This window comes from Chiroxiphia lanceolata, chromosome 29 (assembly GCF_009829145.1).
Source record: "Chiroxiphia lanceolata isolate bChiLan1 chromosome 29, bChiLan1.pri, whole genome shotgun sequence".
NCBI lineage: Eukaryota > Metazoa > Chordata > Aves > Passeriformes > Pipridae > Chiroxiphia > Chiroxiphia lanceolata.
Window position 1 is genome coordinate 871,619 of NC_045665.1, and position 21,127 is coordinate 892,745.

General features: G+C 63.8%; 2 protein-coding genes across 5 annotated transcripts; both read right to left on the bottom strand.

Moving 5' to 3' along the window:
* Positions 1–1,021: 1,021 nt before the first annotated feature.
* On the bottom strand, positions 1,022–5,525 carry LOC116799737 (CD48 antigen-like). Its single transcript, XM_032713087.1, has 7 exons — positions 5,169–5,525; positions 2,888–3,214; positions 2,371–2,655; positions 2,158–2,286; positions 1,637–1,728; positions 1,301–1,374; positions 1,022–1,202 (listed from the first exon to the last, which is right to left on the bottom strand). Exons 1-6 carry the CDS (start codon positions 5,236–5,238, stop codon positions 1,327–1,329), a joined length of 951 nt encoding a protein of 316 aa, XP_032568978.1. The 5' UTR covers positions 5,239–5,525; the 3' UTR covers positions 1,022–1,202; positions 1,301–1,326.
* Positions 5,526–7,451: 1,926 nt separating this feature from the next.
* LOC116799801 (SLAM family member 9-like) lies at positions 7,452–15,014 on the bottom strand. Of its 4 annotated transcripts, none has more exons than XR_004361121.1 (7): positions 14,580–15,014; positions 10,571–10,912; positions 9,439–9,732; positions 9,005–9,124; positions 8,333–8,413; positions 7,927–8,043; positions 7,452–7,794 (listed from the first exon to the last, which is right to left on the bottom strand). XR_004361121.1 is itself a non-coding variant. In XM_032713181.1 (7 exons), the coding sequence occupies exons 1-7, from the start codon at positions 14,650–14,652 to the stop codon at positions 7,750–7,752; spliced, it is 1,083 nt and encodes a 360-aa protein (XP_032569072.1). In that variant the 5' UTR covers positions 14,653–15,012; the 3' UTR covers positions 7,452–7,749. The 4 variants fall into 4 exon arrangements, 3 of the variants coding, with proteins under 3 accessions (XP_032569072.1, XP_032569073.1, XP_032569074.1); XM_032713181.1 differs by having other exon boundaries at positions 8,322–8,413; positions 14,580–15,012; XM_032713182.1 differs by having other exon boundaries at positions 7,910–8,043; positions 8,322–8,413; positions 14,580–15,008.
* Positions 15,015–21,127: the final 6,113 nt, after the last annotated feature.

A 21,127-nucleotide genomic window follows, 5' to 3' on the forward strand; every position in this document is an offset into this window, starting at 1 on the left:
ATCCTGGTCCGTGGGATCCTGGTATAGGGGGATCCAGGAGTGTGGGAGTCCAGCTGTGCAGGGATCTGGTTTATGGGGATCCAGTTGTGCAGGGATCCAGCTGTGCAGGGACCCCACTACATGGAGATCCAGCCGTGTGAGTATCCTGGTCTGTGGGGATCCAGTTGTGCAGGATCCAGCTGTGGAGGGATCCAGCTCTGAGGGGATCCTGGTTTAGGGGGATCCAGGTACACAGGGGGTCCAGCTGTGTGGGGGTCCTGGTGTGAGGGGATCAAGATATGCAGGGGGATCCAGGAGTGTGGGAGTCCAGCTGTGCAGGGATCTGGTTTATGGGGATCCAGCTGTGCAGGGATCCAGCTGTGCAGGGACCCTACTAGATGGGGATTCAGCTGTGTGAGTAGCCTGGTCTGTGGGGATCCAGTTGTGCAGGATCCAGCTATGTGGGAATCCTGGTCTCTGGGGATCCAACTGTGTGAGTATCCTGGTCTATGGAGATCCAGCTGTGGAGGGATCCAGCTGTGCGGGGACCCTACTAGATGGAGATCCAGCTGTGTGAGTATCCTGGTCTCTGGGGATCCAGCTGTGTGAGTATCCTGGTCTAAGGGGATCCAGCTGTGTGAGTATCCTGGTCTATGGAGATCCAGCTGTGCAGGGATCCTGGTCTATGGAGATCCAGCTGTGCAGGGATCCTGGTCTCTGGGGATCCAGCTGTGCAGGGATCCTGATCTATGGAGATCCAGCTGTGCAGGGATCCAGCCGTTCAGAATCCAACCCTTTGGGGCTGGGGCTATAGGGGGGACCCAGCTGTGCTGGATCTGGGGGCTGGGGCTGGACCCCCCACCCCTGATGTTCTTCTGCACAGCCCTGGGGGTTCTCCCCCCCCCCCCGAGTGTCCCCCCCACCCCGGTGCCAGCCCAGCCCTCGGTGTCACCCCGTGTCCCCTCCAGCTGTGACACACACACACGTGTCCACCTCCCACCACCCCATAAATCCACCCCCACCTCTCCTTCCTCCGCCTTTATTGGAGTCACTGGAGATCCAAAACATGGGGTGGGGGATGTGGGAGCCCCCCCAGGCCAGCCCTGCTCCCAGAGCACGGGGGGGGACATGAGGTGACACCGCGGGGGGAATGTGGGTGTCCGTCAGCCCTGGTGTCACACGGTGAGGGGGGTCGGTGGTCCCATCCTGCTCCGGGGGTCCTGCTGGGGGGGAAAGGAGGGTGAGGATGGAACCGTCTCCCTCTGGGGGTGGAGGGACAAGGACGGAGCCTCTCAGGGGCTGGGACACACCCAGGACACACCCGGGACTCACCTGGGACTCTCCAGGTCACACCTTCACCTGCACCTCGCAGTAGATGGTCCTGGGCCCGTCCTGCTGCTCGGGGGCAGAAAACAGGTCAGACCCTCAAGAAGGGGGGTGGGCAAGGTGGGACAACTCCCCCCAGGGACTTGGTGGCCCTGGGAAGTGTCCCCTCCCCGGGGAAGCCCCCCAGGAGTTCAGAGCCACTTCCAGGGGAGGAGGAAAGGGAGGCTCTGGGGGCACAGAGGGACCCCCCCAGCGCTGGAGGGAAGGGGTGGAAGGTGGGGTTGGACTCAGAATGAACTGGATTTGCCCCTGGATCACCCCCCAGACTCACCCACTCCCGAGGCTCCAGGGAGTTTCTCCTCTGGATCTCGGAGTACAAGAGCTCCAGTGGGGGATCCTCGCTGGAGAGGGGGGAGAGGGCACCTATGGAGAGGAGAAGAGCAAGAGGAGCGATCCCAGGGGTGCTGGAGGGAGCTGGGATGTGTGGAAGGGGGGCATGGAGCCATCCTGGCCCAGGCAGGGCAGGCAGAATCCCAGAATCCCAATTTAGGTTGGAAAAGACCTCTGAGGTCATCGAGTCCACCCTGTGCCGCGTCCCCAGCCCAGAGCACTGAGTGTCCGGCCCTTCCTTGGACACCTCCACCCTTTCCAGGAACAAATCCCTCCTCGTGTCCCACCTGAACCTCTCCTGGTGCAGCCTGAGGCCGTTTCCTCTTGTCCAGTCCCTCGTTCCCTTCCAGTGCCTGACAACCCTTTCCATAAAGAAAAGAACCGGGGTGAGGGGAAAAGCTCTCTCCCCCTTTCCCAGCTCTGTTGATCCCAGCTCTGAGCTCAAAGCCCAGCGGTGCCCACCTCCCTCAGACTTCTTCCTCCTCCTCCTCCTCCTCCTCCTCCTCCAGATCCAGGCGATGCCAAGCAGGGCCAAAATGCCCACGGCCACCAGCACCAGGCACACGTGTCTCCTCTGACAGGCCCCCGTGTCTGCAGGGACAAGCCGTGGTGGGTGCCAGGGGGGGTGAATTCACCTCCTGGGGGGGTGAAACTGGGTGCAGGAGGGGTTTTTACCCTGCTGCTGGCACAGGGTGCCCAGGTGGACGGAGACATTCCGCTCCTGGGCGGGACTCCGGGCCAGGCAGGTGTAGGTGGAGTTGAAGGCAGCGACGGGCAGGGCCAGGCACAGGGTCTGGTTGTCCCCGCAGAGCTGTGCCTGTGGCACCCCCAGAGAGCTCCCGAGCTGCCAGGTGACCGTGGCATTGCTGCCCGGGGGCGCCTGGCACCGCAGGGTGAGGTTGCATTCCCGGGGGGTGAGGGAGAGCCGCTGCCCCTGGATCTGCGGCTCCGGCACCGGATCTGTCGGAGGAGCAAACAAACCTGTCCCACGGCCCGGAGAGGGAGAGGTGGAAGGGCAGAGCGAGGAAAAGGGGAAGCGCCGGGGTCGCGGTTTGTCACGGAGCCGGGACAATCCCCGTGACGGGCGCGCGGCAGCCGGAGCGGTTTCCCTTCCCCTTTCCCAGCGCTCACACCTCCGGCTGCTGGGGGCTGGAAAGCCGCTTCCAGGAACTGCTGCTCTGCAAACACCCACCGTAGACAGAGAGGGTGAAGAGTTGTGTCTCCACGGTCGCTGGCTCCAGTTTAATCCGAGCCTCGTAGACGCCGCTGTCGCCCCTCTCCAGGGTCCCGATCCTCAGCGTCGTCTTGTTCATCTCCACCCGGCCCCTGAATCGATCCTGGGGGTCGGGGCGCTTGAATTTACCGTTGTCGAACTCGGCCACTGTGATCCTGTCACTGCTGACACCTAAAAATGTCCAGTCGATCGCCTTCACCTTCTTGTCGGGGGGCAGATCCAGGGAGAGCAGCGCGGACCCCCCCCGGACACCGTTGACCTGCTGGGTCCGAGTGGCCGCAGCACCTGGTGGGGACAGGGATAATCTGGAGGCTGGGACAGGGATAATTTTGGAGGCTGGAGACCCCCAGCACCCCCCCGGTCCCTTCCCTCGGCCCCCTCCCCTCCCGAGGGACCCGTGGGCAGCTGCCCACCGGGGCCTGAGTCACGAGAGCGCAGCGCCCGCCTGGGATGATTCATTTAATCCCACACCCATCCCCTCTCCTGGCGGCGTTCCCGGCACGCAGGGACCACCCGCGGGGCTGGGAACACCCCGGGGGCTCGTGTTGCCTCGTCCCGGTGTCCCGGCGTCACCCCGTGTCCCCCCATGTCCCCCCCACACGCGCACGGGTCACCCCCACAGCAGGGACGCCGCGGTCCCCGTCGTCTCTAAGCCCCAATTAAGGCTCAAACTGGGAAGGTTTAAAGTTAAACCTCCGGGAAATGTCCCCAGGGGTCAGGGACCAAGCGTGGGGCTGGATGTCCCCAGGGTCGGGGGTTGCTGGGGGCCCGCGGTGCCTTGTCCCGGTGTCACCCCCTGTCCCCCCCCCATGTCACCCTACACGTGCACAGGTCACCCCCCAAAAAATGGGCGAGACAGGGAGCGTTCTCCCCACCGGGTCTAAGCCCAAGGTGAGGCTCAAACCGGGCAGGTTTAAAGTTAAACCTCCGGGAAATGCCCCCATGGGTCGGGGACCAGCCAGGGACCACCCTCAGGGCTGGGACCCCCCTGGGGTCGGGGGGATGCTGGGGACTCACGATGCCTTGTCCCAGTGTCACCCCCGCGACAGAGGAAACGCTCCCCACCGTGTGGGGCTGAAACCGGGGCAGGTTTCGGGTTTAAACCTACGGGAAATTCCCCCGTGGTGGGGACAGGGACCCTCCACCCCAGCGCTCTGGGGCAGCTCAGCTACACAACCCCCCCCCCTCCCCACATTCCCGGGGAGGCACCGAGTGGCTCCACTCGGGCTCCGAGACCCCGAAGGCCCCCGGGAGCCCCCCGCAGCCTCCCCCGGGGGCAGCGACAGACGGTTCCCAGACCGCAGCCCCGTCCTGCCCGCGGGCGGCTCGCTCGGCGCCGGCCCCGCTCTCGCTCTCCCCGCAGCCACTCGGCTTTGCAGAGACGGAGGCGAGGCGAAAAAGGGGGGGCTGAGAAACCGCAGCCCCGCTGCTGCAGCCTCGGGGGGTTCATTGCCCACCTCCCCCTCCCTCTCCCCGGCTCACGGGATCCGCTGCCCCGGAGTGTGCGGGAGGAGGGGGGGGCTCGCTCGGGGACCCCCACACAGGGGGTGAGAGGGGCCGGGGAGCGCTCGGCGGGGTGAGGGGGGTTAAACACCCACCCCCTGCCCGCTCCCTGCGCTCGGAGTGTTTCCCGGGTACCCCCGAGGGCGGCAGGATGCGATTCCCACCGTCCCTCCCCCGAGGAAGCAGGTACGTGACGGGGATGCTGCAGTCGGGGCAGCCTTCGGCCTCCCTCTTCTTCCTCAAGGAAACACCCCGGGAAACCCGGAGAGGTCCCTCTTTGCCGAAATTAATTTCCCTTTTTTTTTTTTTTTTTTCCAGCGGGTTCACCCAGCCAAGGGGCCCCAACAGCCCCCCCAGGGGTGACCCAGCCCCGGGCGCTGGGATCCGGCCCCACCAGGCACCACAAAACCTCTCGGGGATGGATTTTTGGCAGCAGGAAATCGGGCAGGGGAGGCTGAGCAACAACACACACAAACACACACACACCCCCCCGGAGGAACCACCGGTGCCCTGGGGCATCATTCCTGCTCTTTCCCACAGGGAAAGGTTGTTCCCCCCCCGGACACCTCATGGATTTCCCCCCAAAGTTCATTTTGCGGCCGGGACCCAAAGTCGCGCTCTCGGTTCTCTCCCACCGCTCCCAAAAATCGGGGGGTTGCTAAAAATGGGGGTCACGAGCGCTGGAACGCCGGGATTCCCTCCCATCCCGGCTGTTTTCCCACCTTCCCAGACCCACCTGCCGCCGCCAGGAGCAGGACCAGCAGCCGGGGGACGCGGGGCCGGGCGGGGCCGGGCCACGTCCCCATCGCTCCGAAGCCACCCAGCTCAGCTCTGAGCGCTCGGAAAAAGGGAACGCGAATCGAAAACCACCTTGCAGGGGAGTGGCAAAGTGCAGGACACACCGCTGGGGACAATGCCGAGCCCCGGGGGGGGGCTGCCTCCAACCCCGGCGGGGGTCGGGGCGATCTGTCCCTCCCTGCCTCCCTCCTCCCGCTGCCCCCGGCGGTTTTGGAGCTGCTTCCCAAAGCGCTGCTGCCGCCCAGCCTTTGTTTTCCACCTGGAATCAGGTGCAATAAGAGCAAGGACGACCCGGACGCTGCTGGCGCTGGGCAAATAACGCCAGCTGGTGCCACAAATGCAGCACAGGCGGAGTCCTTGTTCCCGTGGCGGGCACGGGCTGGGGGGCACGAGGGGTTGGCCTGGCTGGAAATCCAGGGGAGGAGGTCCCTGTGGGCTTGGGAATGTCCCAGCTGGGGCTCCTGCACCTGGGATGCTCCTGACCCCAAACTTGGGGTGTCCCATCTGCCACTCCCAGGATGCTCCTGTCCCCTGCATCCTGAGTGTCCCCCATATCCAGAGTGTCCTGTCCCCCATATCCAGAGTGTCCTGTCCCCCATATCCAGGGGGTCCTGTCCCCCATATCCAAGGTGCCCTGTCCCCCATATCCAGGGGGTCCTGTCCCCCATATCCAGGGGGTCCTGTCCCCCATATCCGGGGTGTCCTGTCCCCCATATCCGGGGTGTCCTGTCCCCAATATATTCAGAGTGTCCTGTCCCCATATCCAGAGTGTCCCGTCCCCCATATCCAGGGGGTCCTGTCCCCCATATCCAGGGTATCCTGTCCCCATATCCAGGGTATCCTGTCCCCATATCCAGGGTATCCTGTCCCCCATATCCAGGGGGTCCTGTCCCCCATATCCGGGGTGTCCTTTCCCCATATCCAGAGTGTCCCGTCCCCCATATCCAGAGTGTCCTGTCCCCATATCCAGGGTATCCTGTCCCCATATCCAGGGTATCCTGTCCCCCATATCCAGGGTGTCCTGTCCCCCATATCCAGGGGGTCCTGTCCCCCATATCCAGAGTGTCCTGTCCCCCATATCCAGAGTGTCCTGTCCCCCATATCCAGGGTATCCTGTCCCCCATATCCAGAGTGTCCTGTCCCCCATATCCAGGGTGTCCTGTCCCCCATATCCAGGGGGTCCTGTCCCCCATATCCGGGGTATCCTGTCCCCCATATCCAGAGTGTCCTGTCCCCCATATGCAGGGTGTCCTGTCCCCCGTATCCAAGGTGCCCTGTCCCCCATATCCAGGGGGTCCTGTCCCCCATATCCGGGGTGTCCTGTCCCCCATATCCGGGGTGTCCTGTCCCCAATATATCCAGACTGTCCTGTCCCCCATATCCGGGGTGTCCTGTCCCCCATATCCAGAGTGTCCCGTCCCCCATATCCAGAGTGTCCTGTCCCCCATATCCAGAGTGTCCTGTCCCCATATCCAGAGTGTCCTGTCCCCCATATCCAGGGGGTCCTGTCCCCCATATCCAGGGGGTCCTGTCCCCCATATCCGGGGTATCCTGTCCCCCATATCCAGGGGGTCCTGTCCCCCATACCCAGGGGGCCCTGTCCCCATATCCGGGGTGTCCTGTACCCCATATCCAGGGGGTCCTGTCCCCCATACCCAGGGTGCACACACACACACACACACACACACACACACACACACACGCGCACACCCCCACACACACCCCCCCACGTGTCCCTGTGCCCACCCCTGCCCTCCCCTGCCCGCCCCTCCAGCTCCCCCCGTGACCTCACCAACATTTATTTGCTGTTTTTACAACGGGGGGGGTCTGGGCGGGGGGTCCCCGTGGCAGTGGGTGCTGGACACACAGGCGGTGAGACCCCCCCCTCCGTGCGCGGGCTACGCGGGAACAGCGAGGGGAGGGACGGGAGGGGAGGGGAGGGACGGGAGGGGAGGAGGCGCTTCCCGTGGCTCTGCACCGGCGACGGACGGTCCCTTCCTCATCCCCCCGGGGCTGCTCCAGTGGGGTCGGGGGGACACCGCCGTGTGCAGTGGGCACGACCCCCCCAGCGTGGGCATCTCCCCGCGGAGGGTCCCTGCGAGACCCCGGGAGGGGGGAGCTGGAGGTTGGGGGTCCACGTGCCCCGGGGTGGCTCGTTGTAGTCCCCCCGCGATGTCCCCCCCCCCCCGCCCTCCCCAGTGCCCACCCCCCCCTTCCCACCCCGGCCGAGTCCCAGGGGGCAAATCCCGGGGTTTTCCCCCATCCTGGAGCATCCCAGAGGGGGGGACACCACGGAGGGACCCCCCCAACTCCGCCGCCGCCACCACCTCGGTCCGGGATCGCGCTCCCCAAACAGTCTCGGAGGGCACCGGGGAAGGAGGTTGGGGATGAACCGGAGGAGGGGGTGGGTGGGGAAGGGGGTCCGTCCGGCTGAAGTCCCGCGGTGGAGCCTCCCGATCCCGGAGCCGAAACGGGGGGGGGGGCTGGATTTGGGTTGGGATTTGGCACACGACGCACTTTTACAGCCCTTCCAGGAGATCCCGGCGCTCCGGCCCTGCGGGTGCCTGCGGGACAGAGCAGAGCCCCTCTCAGCCCCCTCCCACGAGCAGGAGACCCCCCCCTGCACTGGCGTTGCCCGTTTTTGGGGGCAGCTCCCCCCCTCCCCGCCCCGCCCCGCACCTGAGGGTCTATGTCACCTCCTCGGCCGTGTCCCCTGGCGCTGCCTGGCCCTGCTGCTGCTCCTCGCCGGGGGCGGCCGCCGGTGCTTTCTGCGGCGAGCTCTGCTCCTGGTTATTCTCGGGGTGACTCGGGCCCTGCGGCAGAAATTTGGGGAGGGGGGGGGGAAGGGGGATTCTGCTGAGGGACCTGCTGGCCCCGGGAAACCCCCGTGGGATGCTCTGCCCTGGCGCAGAGCCCACCTTGCACCCACCCGTGGGGCCAGGACCCCGGGGTGACCCGGACACGGCTGCGACCCCAGTGACCCCACTGTGCCCCCCCCCATCGTGGCTGTGACCCCAGTTTGATGCAGACCCCCTCCCAGCACGGGGGGACCCCCCTCCCCCGGCCCCCGAGCCCCATCTGGGGGCCTCACCTGGTCATTACCTTCCGGGGGGCTCCTGCACACGATGTCGGTGTACTGGGGCTCCGAGGGGCTTTCCTCGGCGGCCACCGTGGGGGTGGCGGCTGCGGGGAGCCGGAGTGTTCCAGGGAAACAGCCCCTCCCTGCTCCTCCAGCCCCTCCCCACTCCCCCAGCCCCTTCCCCTCTCCCCCAGCCCCTTCCCCTCTCCCCCAGCCCCTTCCCCTCTCCCCCAGCCCCTTCCCCGCTCCCCCAGCCCCTTCCCCGCTCCCCCAGCCCCTTCCCTGCTCCCCCAGCCCCCTTCCTACTCCTTCATCCCCTTCCCCGTTTCCCCGACCCCCTCCCTGCTCTCCCAGCCCCTTTTTCACTCCCCCACCCCTCTCTCCACTCCCCCAGCCTCTTCCCTGCTTCTCCAAGCTCCCTCCCCAGTCTCTGTTCTCCCACTCCCCCTGCCCCTGCCCCGCTCCCCTTCCCGACCCTCTTCCCCACTCCCCCAAGCCCCCTCCCATTATTCCTCACTTCCCCGCTCCCCCAGACCCTTCCCCACACACCCCCAGCCCCCCCCCTGCTCCCTCCCACCTCCAGCCCCTTTCCCATTCCCTGCTTCCCCACTCCCCCAGCCCCTTCCCCGCTCCCCCAGCCCCTCCGAGACCCCCCGGGAAGGGGGATGATTGGAGGGGGGGGGGTCTCCCCTTGCCTGGATCCGACGCCTTCTCGCTGTTCATCCTCCAGCACCAGAAGGCCCCCCCCAGGCTCACGGCCAGCAGGATGAGGGTCAGCACGATGTACCCCGAGGTCGAGAAGGACGTTGTGCCCCCTGGGAGGGCACAGGGGGGGGGGACCCTGAGCTGTGCTCACCCCCGGAACGAGCCCCCCCCGGGCGCCGGGGGCGAGGGTTTCACCTCCGGGGAGGGGTCTCACCTCCGAGGAGGGGTCTCACTTCCCGGGAGGGGTCTCACTTCCCAGGAGGGGTCTCACTTCCCGGGAGGGGTCTCACCTCCGGGGAGGGTTTCACCTCCGGGGAAGGGGTCTCACCTCCTGGGAGGGGTCTCACCTCCGGGGAAGGGGTCTCACCTCCGGGGAGGGGTCTCACCTCCGAGGAGGGGTCTCACCTCCGGGGAGGGGTCTCACCTCCGCCCTGGCAGATGGTTTGCAGGTCGAACAGGGCGACTTTTTGGTCGGCGGGGTTGCTGACGGTGCAGGCGTAGGTGACGTTGGCGGCCGTGGGGGGCAGGTTGACCCTCAGGGTGGTCCCGTCCGGGGACAGCTGGTGGCGGTCGGGGATCAGGTCCCCGGTGAGGCTGTCGCGCTTCCAGGTGACGTTCACGGCGCCTTTCCCGGAGCCCTGGCACTGCAGGGTCAGGTTGCACCATTCCAAGGTGCTGGCCAGGAGCTGGCTGCGGGTCCGGGGGCTCGGCACCGACTCTGTGCCCGAGGAAGGGCTGGATCAGCGCTGGATGGAGGGACTTGGCCACCCTGCTGTCCCCTTTGGGTGACAGGATTCGGCCACCCTGCTGTCCCCACTGTCCCCCTTGGGGGACAAGATTTGACCACCCTGCTGTCCCCACTGTCCCCCTTGGGGAACAGGATTTGACCACCCTGCTGTCCCCTTTGGGTGACAGGATTTGACCACCCTTCTGTCCCCTTTGGGTGACAGGATTTGACCACCCTTCTGTCCCCTTTGGGTGACAGGATTTGACCACCCTGCTGTCCCCTTTGGGTGACAGGATTTGGCCCTTTGCAGAGTGTGAGGGGCTGCAGGGCCTGGTGTCCAAACCAACCCTGGGAAAACCCCACAGTGGCTCCATGCCTCAGTTTCCCCCACCTATAAAGGGGTCGCTGCTTGTGCTCAGGGCTTTATATCCCTCCTCAAATCCCATCCTTGTTCTGTGCCTCAGTTTTCCAACCTGGAAAGGGGTCACTTCTCACCCTCGGGGCTCTCTGTTCCCCCTCCAACCCCATCCCTGTTCCGTGCCTCATTTTCCCCGCCTGTAAAGGGATTTACACTTAGGGCTTCCCATTTCTCCCCCAAATCCCATCAGTGCCTCAGTTTCTCCACCTGTAAAGGGATTATTTCTCACCCTCGGGGCTCTCTATTCACCCTCAAAGCCCACCCGTGCCTCAGTTTCCCCACAAGTAAAGGGGTCGGTGCCCACACTCTCTATTCACCCCCATCGCTGCTCTGCGCTCAGCTTCCCCCACCTGTAAAGGGGTTTAGAGCTCACACTCGGGGCTTTCTTCCCCCCGCGTCTCCATCACCCACCGTAGACGGAGAGGTTGAAGGTTTGATCCTCCACCAGTGCCGGGTGCAGTTTAATCCTCGCCCCGTAGACGCCGCTGTCGCCCCTCTCCAGGGCGCGGATCCTCAGCGCCGTCTCGTTGTACCTCTCCAGCCGCTTCCCGAAGCGATCCCTGGGATCGGGGCGCTCGAACCCGCCGCGGCTGAACTCCGCCACCTGGATCATGGCCCCGGTGCCGGCGGAGAAGCTCCACTCGATCTCCTTCACCGTCTTGTTGGGGGGCAGAGCCGGGGAGAGCAGCACCGACCCCCCCAGGACGCCGTTGACCTGCTGGGGCTGCGCCCGGGCTTGGCCGAAGAGCAGCTCTGGGACAAGGAGAAAGTCAGCGAGAGGTGTTTGGGGACAGCGCGGGGACAGGGCGGGGACAAGGCAGGAACAGGAGGACATTCGGGGACGGGTCCGAGCAGCGTCTCCCGCCTCGGCGCGGCCACCTGGTCTCTCTCCGCTGCTCCCTATCCAAGCCGGGGACGGGGTGCGTCCCCAAAAAGAGAGGGAAAGACGCCGGGCCGGGGGGGGGCTGGAAGCCAAAACTATGAAAGATCTACAAGGTTCAGATGCGGGTGCCCCGTCGGGATGCCGGTCTCGGGGGACTGGAGGCCAAAAAAAGCGTGACGGATCTACGAGGTTCAGACGCGGGTGCCCCATCGGGATGCCAAGCTCGGGGGGAGCGGAAGCTAAAAAATACGAAGGAATCTGCCAGGTTCGGATGTGGGGGGCCCCATCTGAACCCCGAGGCTCTCACCAGAACAACGCTCCAAGAGAGTCTGGGAGGAATTCCCAGCCAACACCTCCAAAACCTCATTGTCCGCCTTAAACGGCGCCTCTGCCCAGAGCCCTGCGGAAGATCGACAAGGGTTAAGGGGGTGGGGGAGGCAGCAGGGGCGGCTCCGGGGGGTCCCTGTGGGCTGGGGGTGCCGGGCCAGCAGGGATGGAGCCCCCCCGGAGCCTGTGGGATGGGTGATTCCCGCAGGGATGGAGCCTTTTCCCTCCTGCCTTATCCCAGCCCCAGGGGCACGTTCCGAGCCTCCACCACGGGGGGGGGTTATTTTGCAGCATCTCCGCAAAAATCCTGATGCCAGGGGCCGGTTGGCATCAGCTCCCTCACTTCTGGCAGCTCCAAGGAGGGCTGGAGCCCCTGCTGACCTGTGGGATCAGGGTGATTCCCACAGGGATGGAGCCTTTTCCCTCCTGCCTTATCCCAGCCCGAGGGCAGGCTCTGAGTCCCCACTATGGGGGTTTTTTTGCAGAATATCTGCAAAAATCCTGATGCCAAGAGCTTCTTGACAGTTCCAGGCAGGGATGGAGCCCCCCGGGAGCCTGTGGGATGGGTGATTCCCACAGGAATGGAGCCTTTTCCCTCCTGTCTTACCAGCCCCAGGGGCAGGTTCTGAGCCTCCACCACGGGGTTTGGGTATTTTTTTGCAGCATCTCCGCAAAAATCCTGATGCCAGGGGCCAGTTGGCATCAGCTCCCTCACTTCTGGCAGCTCCAAGGAGGGCTGGAGTCCCTGCTGACCTGTGGGATCAAGGTGATTCCCACAGGGATGGAGCCTTTTCCCTCCTGTCTTATCCCAGCCCCAGGGGCACGTTCTGAGCCTCCACCACGGGGGGGGTTTATTTTGCAGCATCTCTGCAAAAATCCTGATGCCAAGAGCTGCTTGACAGTTCCAGGCAGGGATGGAGCCCCTGCCGACCTGTGGGATGCGTGATTCCCACAGGGATGGAGCCCTTTCCCTCCTGCCTTATCCCAGCCCGAGGAGCAGGCTCTGAGCCTCCACCACGGGTGGTTTGGTTTTATTTGGCAGCATCCTGAGCTCCCTGATCCAAGAATCCCGATGCCAAGAGCCGCTGAGCGTCACCTCCCTCACTCCTGGCACCTCCAGGGAGGAATGAAATCCCTTCCAACCTGTGGGATCGGGGCAATTCCCACAGGGATGGAGCTTCTCCCTCATCCCGGCAGCTCCCCCAGCCCGAGGGGCACGTTCTGGGCCTCCACCACGGGGTTGTTTTTTGTTTTTTTTTTTTTTGCAGCATCTCTGCTAAAAAATCCCGATGCCAAGAGCTGCTCAGGCAGAGATGGAGCCCCTGCCGACCTCTGGGATGGGTGATTCCCTCAAGGATGGAGCTTCTCCCTGATCCCAGCAGGCTCTGAGCCTCCATCACAGGTGGTTTTGGGTTTGTTCTTTTTTTTTTTGCGGCATCCTGAGCTCCCTGCAAAAATCCCAAAGCCAGGAGCCGCTCGGCACCACCTCCCTCGCTCCTGGCAGCTCCCGCCTACTTCCAAGCTGTCTCCTGTGCTGGCCCCGGCCCCCGCATCCCCCCACGCCCCTCTGCCTCGCAGAACACCCCCCCTTCCCTCTCTCCCTCTCCCCGACCCACGCAGCCGCCCAGGAACGGGGGAGGCGGGTTGGGATGAGCGGCGTCGGCTCCATCCTGCCTGGGACGGGTCGTGAATTCCCGGGATCGTCTCCCTGCTCCCCTCCCCGTAGGAGGCAGAAGCAGCTGAGCCCGTACATTAAAAAGCAGATTAAACACAAACAGCGGGGTTTTTACTCGATGTAAACCCCCCCCGGCAGCCCCCCAGGACGAGCCGCCTCTTTGCTCCGCTCTGTAAGACGCTTCCCCGCGGCGCTGGAGCTTTTTCGTTGCTCTGATCCCGCTTATCCCAGGCTCGATTCCTGCTCTTCCAGCCCCATCTTAAACCCGAATGAATTCCCGAACACCTTTCAGCGGGCGAACGCAAAGTTTTTGGGGGGCCCCCGTGAAGCCGCAGGAGCCCGGGGGGAGGACGCTGAGCCCGAGTAGCAAAATAGAACTGGGAGGGGGAGAAGGCTCCAAAATCCCGTCAGTCTCCTCATGGAGGAGCTCAGAGAGATTCTCTCTCCCCAATTTCCTCGCTGCCAAGGATGGAGCCGCTCCCGTGTCCGTCCATCCGCCGGCCGGACTCACCCGGGGCACCCTCCTCCTCCTCCTCCTCCTCCTCCCGGGAGGTTTCCCACCCTCCCGTGCAACATCAAGGCCCCGGGAGGGGGGTCCCCGCCGGCCGCCCCCGCGCTGTCGGAGGGGCGGCCGGAGGAAATGACGGCCGGGAAAAGCCTGGTTCGTGCCAGGCCTCCGCCGAGCGCCTCCCCGGCATCCTCCCGGCTCATCCTGTTTACCCCAGATTTTTTGGAACACGAGGCTCCGCAGCCCCGGCTCCGCTGCAGGATCCGGAGGGGGGAGGGAGGGAGGAGGATAAATGTGTTGATGCTCGATGCATTCGGCATCTGGATTAGCCCGACTCGAGCTTTCCTCAGAGCCCCAAAAAACAGATCTTTGGGGCCGATTTTAACCTGGGGTTTATTCACCCCGAGCCTGGGTTGCGCTTTTCCTCACCCTCCCCGCTCCCCACGTTCTGCCATAAAATAATTTCCATCCCAGAAAGCGGCCGGAGAACTCCAAAGCGTGGAAAACAGGCTTTTCCCACCGAGCCGGGGCAGATATTTGGCATCACCTTGTGCCACTTGCCCGGCGCTGGCGCCAGCCCCATCCCGCTCGTGAGGCCAATTAACCGCCAGGAAAATCCCCCCCCAATTAATCTGCCTGTACTATCAGATGCTTTCCGCAGGAATTGGGAGGTTTTACGGGAATTATTAAACGCGGGGGATTAGCACGCCGGGAATTAAGAGGGGATTCCTCGCTCCCGCTTTACGTAAGGAGCCGCTTCGCGGGCGGATCCGGAGCGGCCCCGGGGGGTTCGAGGGGCTTCGGGAAGGGGGGGGGCGAGCGACAAAAATGGGGTCGGACGGACCTGGGGGTCGTCCCCAAACCTCTCCTTCAGGCTGGATCCGGCGTTCCAGAGCCCACCTCGGGTGGGAAGGGGCGGGATGGGGGGTCCCGCAGCCCCGCGCCCACCCCCCCACCCCCTTTTTAACCACGAGCCTCCCGCGGGTCGCGGCTGGGAAGGGGGAGAAAGGGGGGTCCGCGCACTCACCTGGGCCGAGCCCCAGCAGCGCCAGGAGCAGCGAGGGCAGCCGGGCTTTGCTCCGGGGCAATTCCCGCTCCATTCCTGCTCCTCGGAGCGGCTCCGCGCTCGCGGAGGGGGGGGGGGAAAGAGACTCAGCGGAGGGAGAGACGGGGAGGAGCGGAGCCGCCTCCCGCCGCAGCCCGTGGGACGCGGAGCATCGCGGGGCACCCGCCGGCGTGTTAATTAGCTCTCTCTCTCTCCGGGGGATAATAATTGGGGGGGGGGGAGCGGGCAGGAGAAGCGGCGGCGAGGATGCTGAGCAGTTATGGCGGGGGCTGCCGGTGACCCCCGACCCTGCGGCATCAGGCGGGATCAGTGCCCGGATTAACGGGAGCGACGCCGGGCGCAGCCCTCGCCAAGGCTCCCGCCGGGCCCTTGGGGACGGGGAAAAGGCGCCTGGAAACGGGGCTTTCCCGGGATGCAGAGCGCTTCCCGAGGGAAGCGCGGCCGGCGGGAGCGTCCCGGGGGGCTCCCACCCACCGCCCCCTTCCCAGAACCCGGGTGGGAAACGGCGCCTTGAGGGGATTTGTCCCCGAGGTCCCGCAGGGAAGCACCTCGGGAATAGGTGCCCTGGGAGGGTCTGGGAGAGATTCCAGGGTTGTGGAGCTGCCAGACCACCTCCATAGGCTCCCTCTGATCCTTCACGCCCCTCTCTCCCCCCGCCCCTTCCGCCCCGAGGGGAGCTGCAGAAAAACCTCTCAGCCCTCCCAGCTGCGATTTTAGGAGCCCCCCGAGCCGCTGCGGGGGCTGCGCTGGGGAGGAGGAACCGCTTTCCACGAGCTGCACGAACAGCTGATATTTTATTTAATACCCCCAGCGATTCCAGGTGGAAAACAGGGAAGGGGGGGGAAAGCAGGGAAGGGGGGAAACAAGCTCTGCAGCAGGGCTGGTCTCTGCAGCGAGAAGGAGCTGTGGGGACGGTGGGAACCTGCGCCCAAGGGAGCGTTAAACCCATGGTTGCTCCCGGGGCGCCTTCCCATGGGATCCCAAAAACGCTGGAGGAGGACAGGAGGAGCTGGATGAGGTTTTTGGAACGGGATGTGGCTCCTGGCACGGGATGTCACAGGGGCAGCCAGGGAAAAGCACCCAACAAGGGGAGTGGGTGGAGGTGGACACAGACGTCTGAGCTGGATTTTGGGAGAGTCCAGAGCATCCCTGCGGCCTCCCTGGCCTGATATTCCCTGAAGGAGCACACTGAGGGACCACCCAGAGACACCAGGAGCCCCCTCAGGACCCCTCTGATCCCTCCCAGCCTCGGCAACTCCTTGGGAATGAGGATGTCCCTGGAATCGGAGCGTCCTTACGACAGATGAGGATTAATTAACACGTGTCCGGGGCAGCAAGAAAAAGCTGCAGAGGTGGAAATTCCGCTGACTGGGAGAAAGGGAAGAGTTTTAAGGAAGGGGAGCATTTCTCCAGCGCTTCCAGAGAGGAAAACCCACGGGGGAAACTCCAGGGAAAACACACAGACACCCCCAAGGCCATGTGAGAAACTTCTGGATGCCACGTTCTCCCTCACCTGAGGGATTTACTGTTCCCTCCTCCATCACCATCGAAATTCAGCCTGAAAAACAGAAGGGAAAAATATAATTATTAAGCCAGTGGTTTCTCCTTTGCTGCTTTTCTGGATGTAGATGATTCCTGGCAGGGAGGATGAGGTAATTAAGTGATCCTGATGTGGAACAACGCACGGAGTTGGGAAAGGGGCTCCTTTCAGGTGTCTGTCAGAAAACAGGGCCAGGGAAAACGGTTCCAAAGGAATTAAAAACACACTGGGAGCATCTGCCAGGGCTGATCAGCTCAAAAATGCCAGTCAGGAGGTCAGGGAACAGCACAGGGAGCCCGGAGCTGGAGCTGAGGGAGAGGACGGGGAGGAGAATGGGTTCCCAGGATGAGGGATTGCACTGGATCACAGCCAGGAAAACCAGGAATTGGCCAAAAACTCGGCTCAGCGTGATCAGAAAATCATCCTTTTGCAGGTGCAGAGGGAGGAGGGAGCAGGGATGAGTTTGTTCCCAGGGCCAGGAACATCCTGGCTGTGCTGGAGAGGGGCTTTGTGCCGACATTTCGGGGAATCTTGGAATGATTTGGGTTGGAAGGGACATTAAAGCTCATCCAGCTCCATGGGCAGGGACACCTTCCCCTATCCCAGGTTGCTCTTTTCCAGGTTGAACAATCCCAGCATTCCAGCCTTTCCTCCCGGTGGAGCTGCTCCATCCCTCCGATCAACCGAGTGATCCTTTCAGTGCCGGAATCAAAGAATTCTTGCCATTTCCAACCCCCTGGAGACGGGGAAGGGCTGATCCTCCACCAGCTCCGGGAGGTGCAGCATCGTCTCCCATGGGACAGATCCAGCCCTGCATCCCGGTCATCCCACAGCCCACACACGCTCCAGGCTCCCAGCCAGCCACATTCCAGCCGCCTGGAATCATCTCCAGCCGCCTGGAATCACCTCCACCCGCCTGGAATTATCTCCACTGGCTCCAGGCTCGGCCGGCAGGGAAGGAGCTCCAAAAACAGGGGTGAAGGACCCAAAGCCACACGGTTTTCCGTGAAGGGATTCAGGGGCTTGTTTTCCCCGCTGCTCCCAGTTATCCGAGCTCTCCTGGACGGAGCGGGATGTGCCCGTGTGGCCTTTCCAGCAGAGGGAAGGACCAGGAGACATCCAAGAGCTTCTCCATCACCGGTGGAGAGCGAAAACGGGTCATTCCAGAGGGAGGGATCCGGCAGCTCCCAAGGCACCAGGGCTCTGATTCCAGCCCCCATTCCATGGGATACCCCCTGCCCAGGGCTCTGATTCCAGCCCCCATTCCATGGGATACCCCCTGCCCAGGGCTCTGATTCCAGCCCCCATTCCATGGGATACCCCCTACCCAGGGCTCTGATTCCAGCCCCCATTCCATGGGATACCCCCTACCCAGGGCTCTGATTCCAGCCCCCATTCCATGGGATACTCCCTGCCCAGGGCTCTGATTCCAGCCCCATCCCAAAGGCTCCCCTCCCAACCCACCCAGGGCTCGTGTTTCTGGCAGCTCCTTCAGGTAACTGGAAGGCCGCAATTAGGTCACCCCAAAGAACATTCCCAATTCCCGCAGCCCTCCCTCAGCTCCATCCCTTTGATCACCTCCCCCCGAAACGGCAGCAGGGAGGAGCAAAACGGTGTTTTATTATTTATAACACACCCCCACCCCCCCCAATTCCCTCTCTCTCCCGGAGCTCGCTGGCTGGCGGCCGTGGCGCTGTTTCGCCCTTCGGAAGCGCCGCTTTTTTCTCAGCGCAGGCCGCAAACCGCCTCCCGAGATTCCCGGGCGCGCCTGAGGGCAGGGGACGCGCAGCGCGGTTATTTATAACCTCGGGAATCGCGCGGACTGTCGCGAGATTTGAGGGCGGCCCCGCGAGAAGGGGCGGGGCCTCTTCCTATGACGTCACGGTCCTGTCGGAGGGGGGGCACTGGCGGCACGTGGGGGAGCCCAAGGGGGTCCCCAGAGGGGTCTCGTAGGTGACAAACAGCCCCCCAAAAGCCCCTCATTTCCTTCCCTGGCCCCTCTACACGTGGCCCAACGAGTGCCAGGGCCAAGAGGAGCAGCCCTGGGAACAAGTGGGGGGCACCAGCGGCACGTGGGGGTGTCCAGGGGGGTCCCCAGAGGGGTCTCGTGGGTGACAAACAGCCCCCCCAAAAGCCCCTCATTTCCCTTTCTGGACCCTCTACGCGTGGCCCAACAAGCGGCCAAGAGGAGCAGCTCTGAGAACACGTTAGGGGGGGCACTGGGGTGGTCTCGGGGGATGTCTGGGGGGTCCCCAGAGGGGTCTCGTGGGTGACAAACAGCCCCCCCAAAAGCCCCTCATTTCCCTCCCTGGTCCCTCTACACGTGGCCCAACGAGCGCCAGGGCCAAGAGGAGCAGCCCTGGGAACGTGTGGGGGGCACTGGGGTGGTCTCGGGGGGCATCTGGGGGGTCCCCAGAGGGGCCTGGTGGGTGACAAACAGCCCCCCCAAAAGCCCCTCATTTCCTTCCCTGGTCCCTCTACACGTGGCCCAACGAGCGCCAGGGCCAAGAGGAGCAGCCCTGGGAACAAGTGGGGGGCACCAGCGGCACGTGGGGGTGTCCAGGGGGGTCCCCAGAGGGGTCTCGTGGGTGACAAACAGCCCCCCCAAAAGCCCCTCATTTCCCTCCCTGGTCCCTCTACACGTGGCCCAACGAGCGCCAGGGCCAAGAGGAGCAGCCCTGGGAACAAGTGGGGGGCACTGGGGAGGTCTCGGGGGGCATCCAGGGGGTCCCCAGAGGGGCCTGGTGGGTGACAAACAGCCCCCCAAAAGCCCCTCATTGACCTCCCTGGTCCCTCTACGCATGGCCCAGGTCCCAGGGGATGCTCGAGGTGTCCCCAGAGGGGGCTCCTCAGTGACAAACAGCCCCCCCAAGCCCCTCATTTCCCTCTGATCCCACCCACTATTCCATAGGGTCACCCCAGCCCAGCCCAGGACTTTGCTTCCAGCCCCCATTCCATGGTTTGTCCCTCCCCCAGACGTGGATCTCCCTCCATTCCAGACCCGTTTTCCATGAGGAACCAACGCGGGGCTTCGCTTCCAAATTCCGCCTCCCAAAACTGAACACGAAGGAAGATCCCTCACAGACAAAAAGGTGCCAGGACAAAAAAAAAAAAAAGCTCTTGCTGCCCATGGAAGGGCCTGGGAAGCCCACGGACTGCACCTGAGAGCCCGAGGCTATGGGCTTTCAATTCTGGGAGACTTTTGGTGCTGGAATCACAAAATTCACAAAAGCAAACACTTGATATTTGTAAAACCGTGCCTGTTCCAAGAAATACTTCACGTACCCCAAAGATTACGGGCACTGGCTTCCAGAATCAGTAGTTTTAGGGGAGGGAGGCTCAGGGGCTCCTCCCAGTGCTCCCAGTACCCCCAGGGAATCCCCGTTCCCCCTCCCAGTACCGAGGGGGGGGGGTGTCCAGAACTGCTTTCCCTGCTCTTGGCTCCAAAATGCAGCTTTTTGGTTAAACTGGGAGAAATGGTGTTTATTTGTTCAGCTCTCACCCCCCCCCCACCCCAGGTGAGAGCTTGGGGGGGGGGGGGGGCGGCCCCCCAACAGCTTCAGCCCCCCCCCCCCAGATTTACAGGGTTGCAAATTGAGGCCAAATCTGCCATTTCCAAGGGGGAAAAAGTGCCAGTTTTTCGTCGCAGTCGAGGGGAGGGGGGGTCCCGAGGGGGTCCTGGGTGTTGGGGACAGAGGGACAGGTGAGGGGGGAGAAGGGGAGGGAGCTGAGGGGGGGTCACGAGCGTTTCATCTGGAGGGTCTCGTAGGTCTCCTGGTTCCCAGAGCTGAGACCCTGAGGGGTTTTGGGGGGAGGGGGGTTATGGAGGTTTTTTTTGGGGGGTCTGTGCCCCCTCTCACTGACACCCACCCTCTGTCACCCCCCCACGTGGGGCTTTCCCACCCAGGGAAGGGGCTTTGGAGGTTTTGAGGGGGGGGGAGGTTCCAAAGTGGGGCAGGGGGGGTGTTGGAGGGGACATGGAGGGGACACAGAGGGGTCACAGAGGGGACACAGTGCCCCACCGGGGGCAGCAGGGGTGGGCAGGGTCCCCCCCCGGGACAGGGGGGGGTTCCCAGGATGTGCCACCTCTGTGACAGGGACCCCCCCCCCAGAGAGCCACCATCTGCCCTCCCCACCAGGATGTGTCACCCTATGGACAGGGACCCCCTGGATGTGCCACCCTATGGACAGGGACCCCCTGGATGTGCCACCCTATGGACAGGGACCCCCTGGATGTGTCACCCTGTGGACAGGGACCCTCTGGATGTGCCCCCCTGGCTGGGATGTGTCACCCTATGGACAGGGACCCTCTGGATGTGTCACCCTGTGGACAGGGACCCTCTGGATGTGCCCCCCTGGCTGGGATGTGTCACCCTATGGACAGGGACCCCCCAGGACAGACAGACAGACACCCCCCTCCCCATCTGACTCACAGCATAAACGGCCTCTTCCTTTTTCTGGAAAGAGAAAGTGAAACTGTTGGGAAGGAAGGGGGGGGGGCCCAGCTGGACACCCACCGACCCCCCCCAGCCCCCTGCACCCCTCCCTGCACCCCCCTTTCCCCTCCCCTCCCCCAAATTGGGGAGAGACCCCCCCCCAACCCCGTTACCTGCTCCGGTGCTCGCCGTGCTCGCCGAGCCTGGAACTGGGGGAGCAAAAGTGAGGAAAATAAGGAAAAAAAATAGAGGGAAAAGCCCCCCCAGCTGGGAGGGGACCCCGGAAAAAGGGGGGGATCCCAACCTCACCTTGAGGCGGCAGTAGAGGCCAGTGAGGACGAGGCTGTAGAGGAAGAGGACGGCGTCCAACACGTAGCAGATTTCGGGCTCCACCAGAACCCCTGGGGGGGATTTTGGGGGGGAAGGGGGTAGGCAGGGGGGTCCCCGGGTCAGCAGGGAGGTGACACCCCCCCTCCTGCACCCATAACCCTCGTGTGGCCCCAGATGGTGACAGCAGAGGGGCCAGGGGAGTC

Excerpts from the sequence above, each read along its gene's own strand:
- LOC116799737 (XM_032713087.1), bottom strand. The coding sequence starts at position 5,238 with ATGGGGACGTGGCCCGGCCCCGCCCGGCCCCGCGTCCCCCGGCTGCTG. Across the intron at positions 2,656-2,887 it reads CTTCACCCTCTCTGTCTACG|ATCCGGTGCCGGAGCCGCAG; the intron begins GTGGGTGTTTGC and ends CTCCTCCGACAG. Across the intron at positions 1,375-1,636 it reads CCCTGGAGCCTCGGGAGTGG|CAGGACGGGCCCAGGACCAT; the intron begins GTGAGTCTGGGG and ends GCCCCCGAGCAG.
- LOC116799801 (XM_032713181.1), bottom strand. The coding sequence starts at position 14,652 with ATGGAGCGGGAATTGCCCCGGAGCAAAGCCCGGCTGCCCTCGCTGCTC. Across the intron at positions 9,733-10,570 it reads CTTCAACCTCTCCGTCTACG|AGTCGGTGCCGAGCCCCCGG; the intron begins GTGGGTGATGGA and ends CCTCGGGCACAG. Across the intron at positions 7,795-7,926 it reads CAGGGGACACGGCCGAGGAG|GCACCCGCAGGGCCGGAGCG; the intron begins GTGACATAGACC and ends TCTGTCCCGCAG.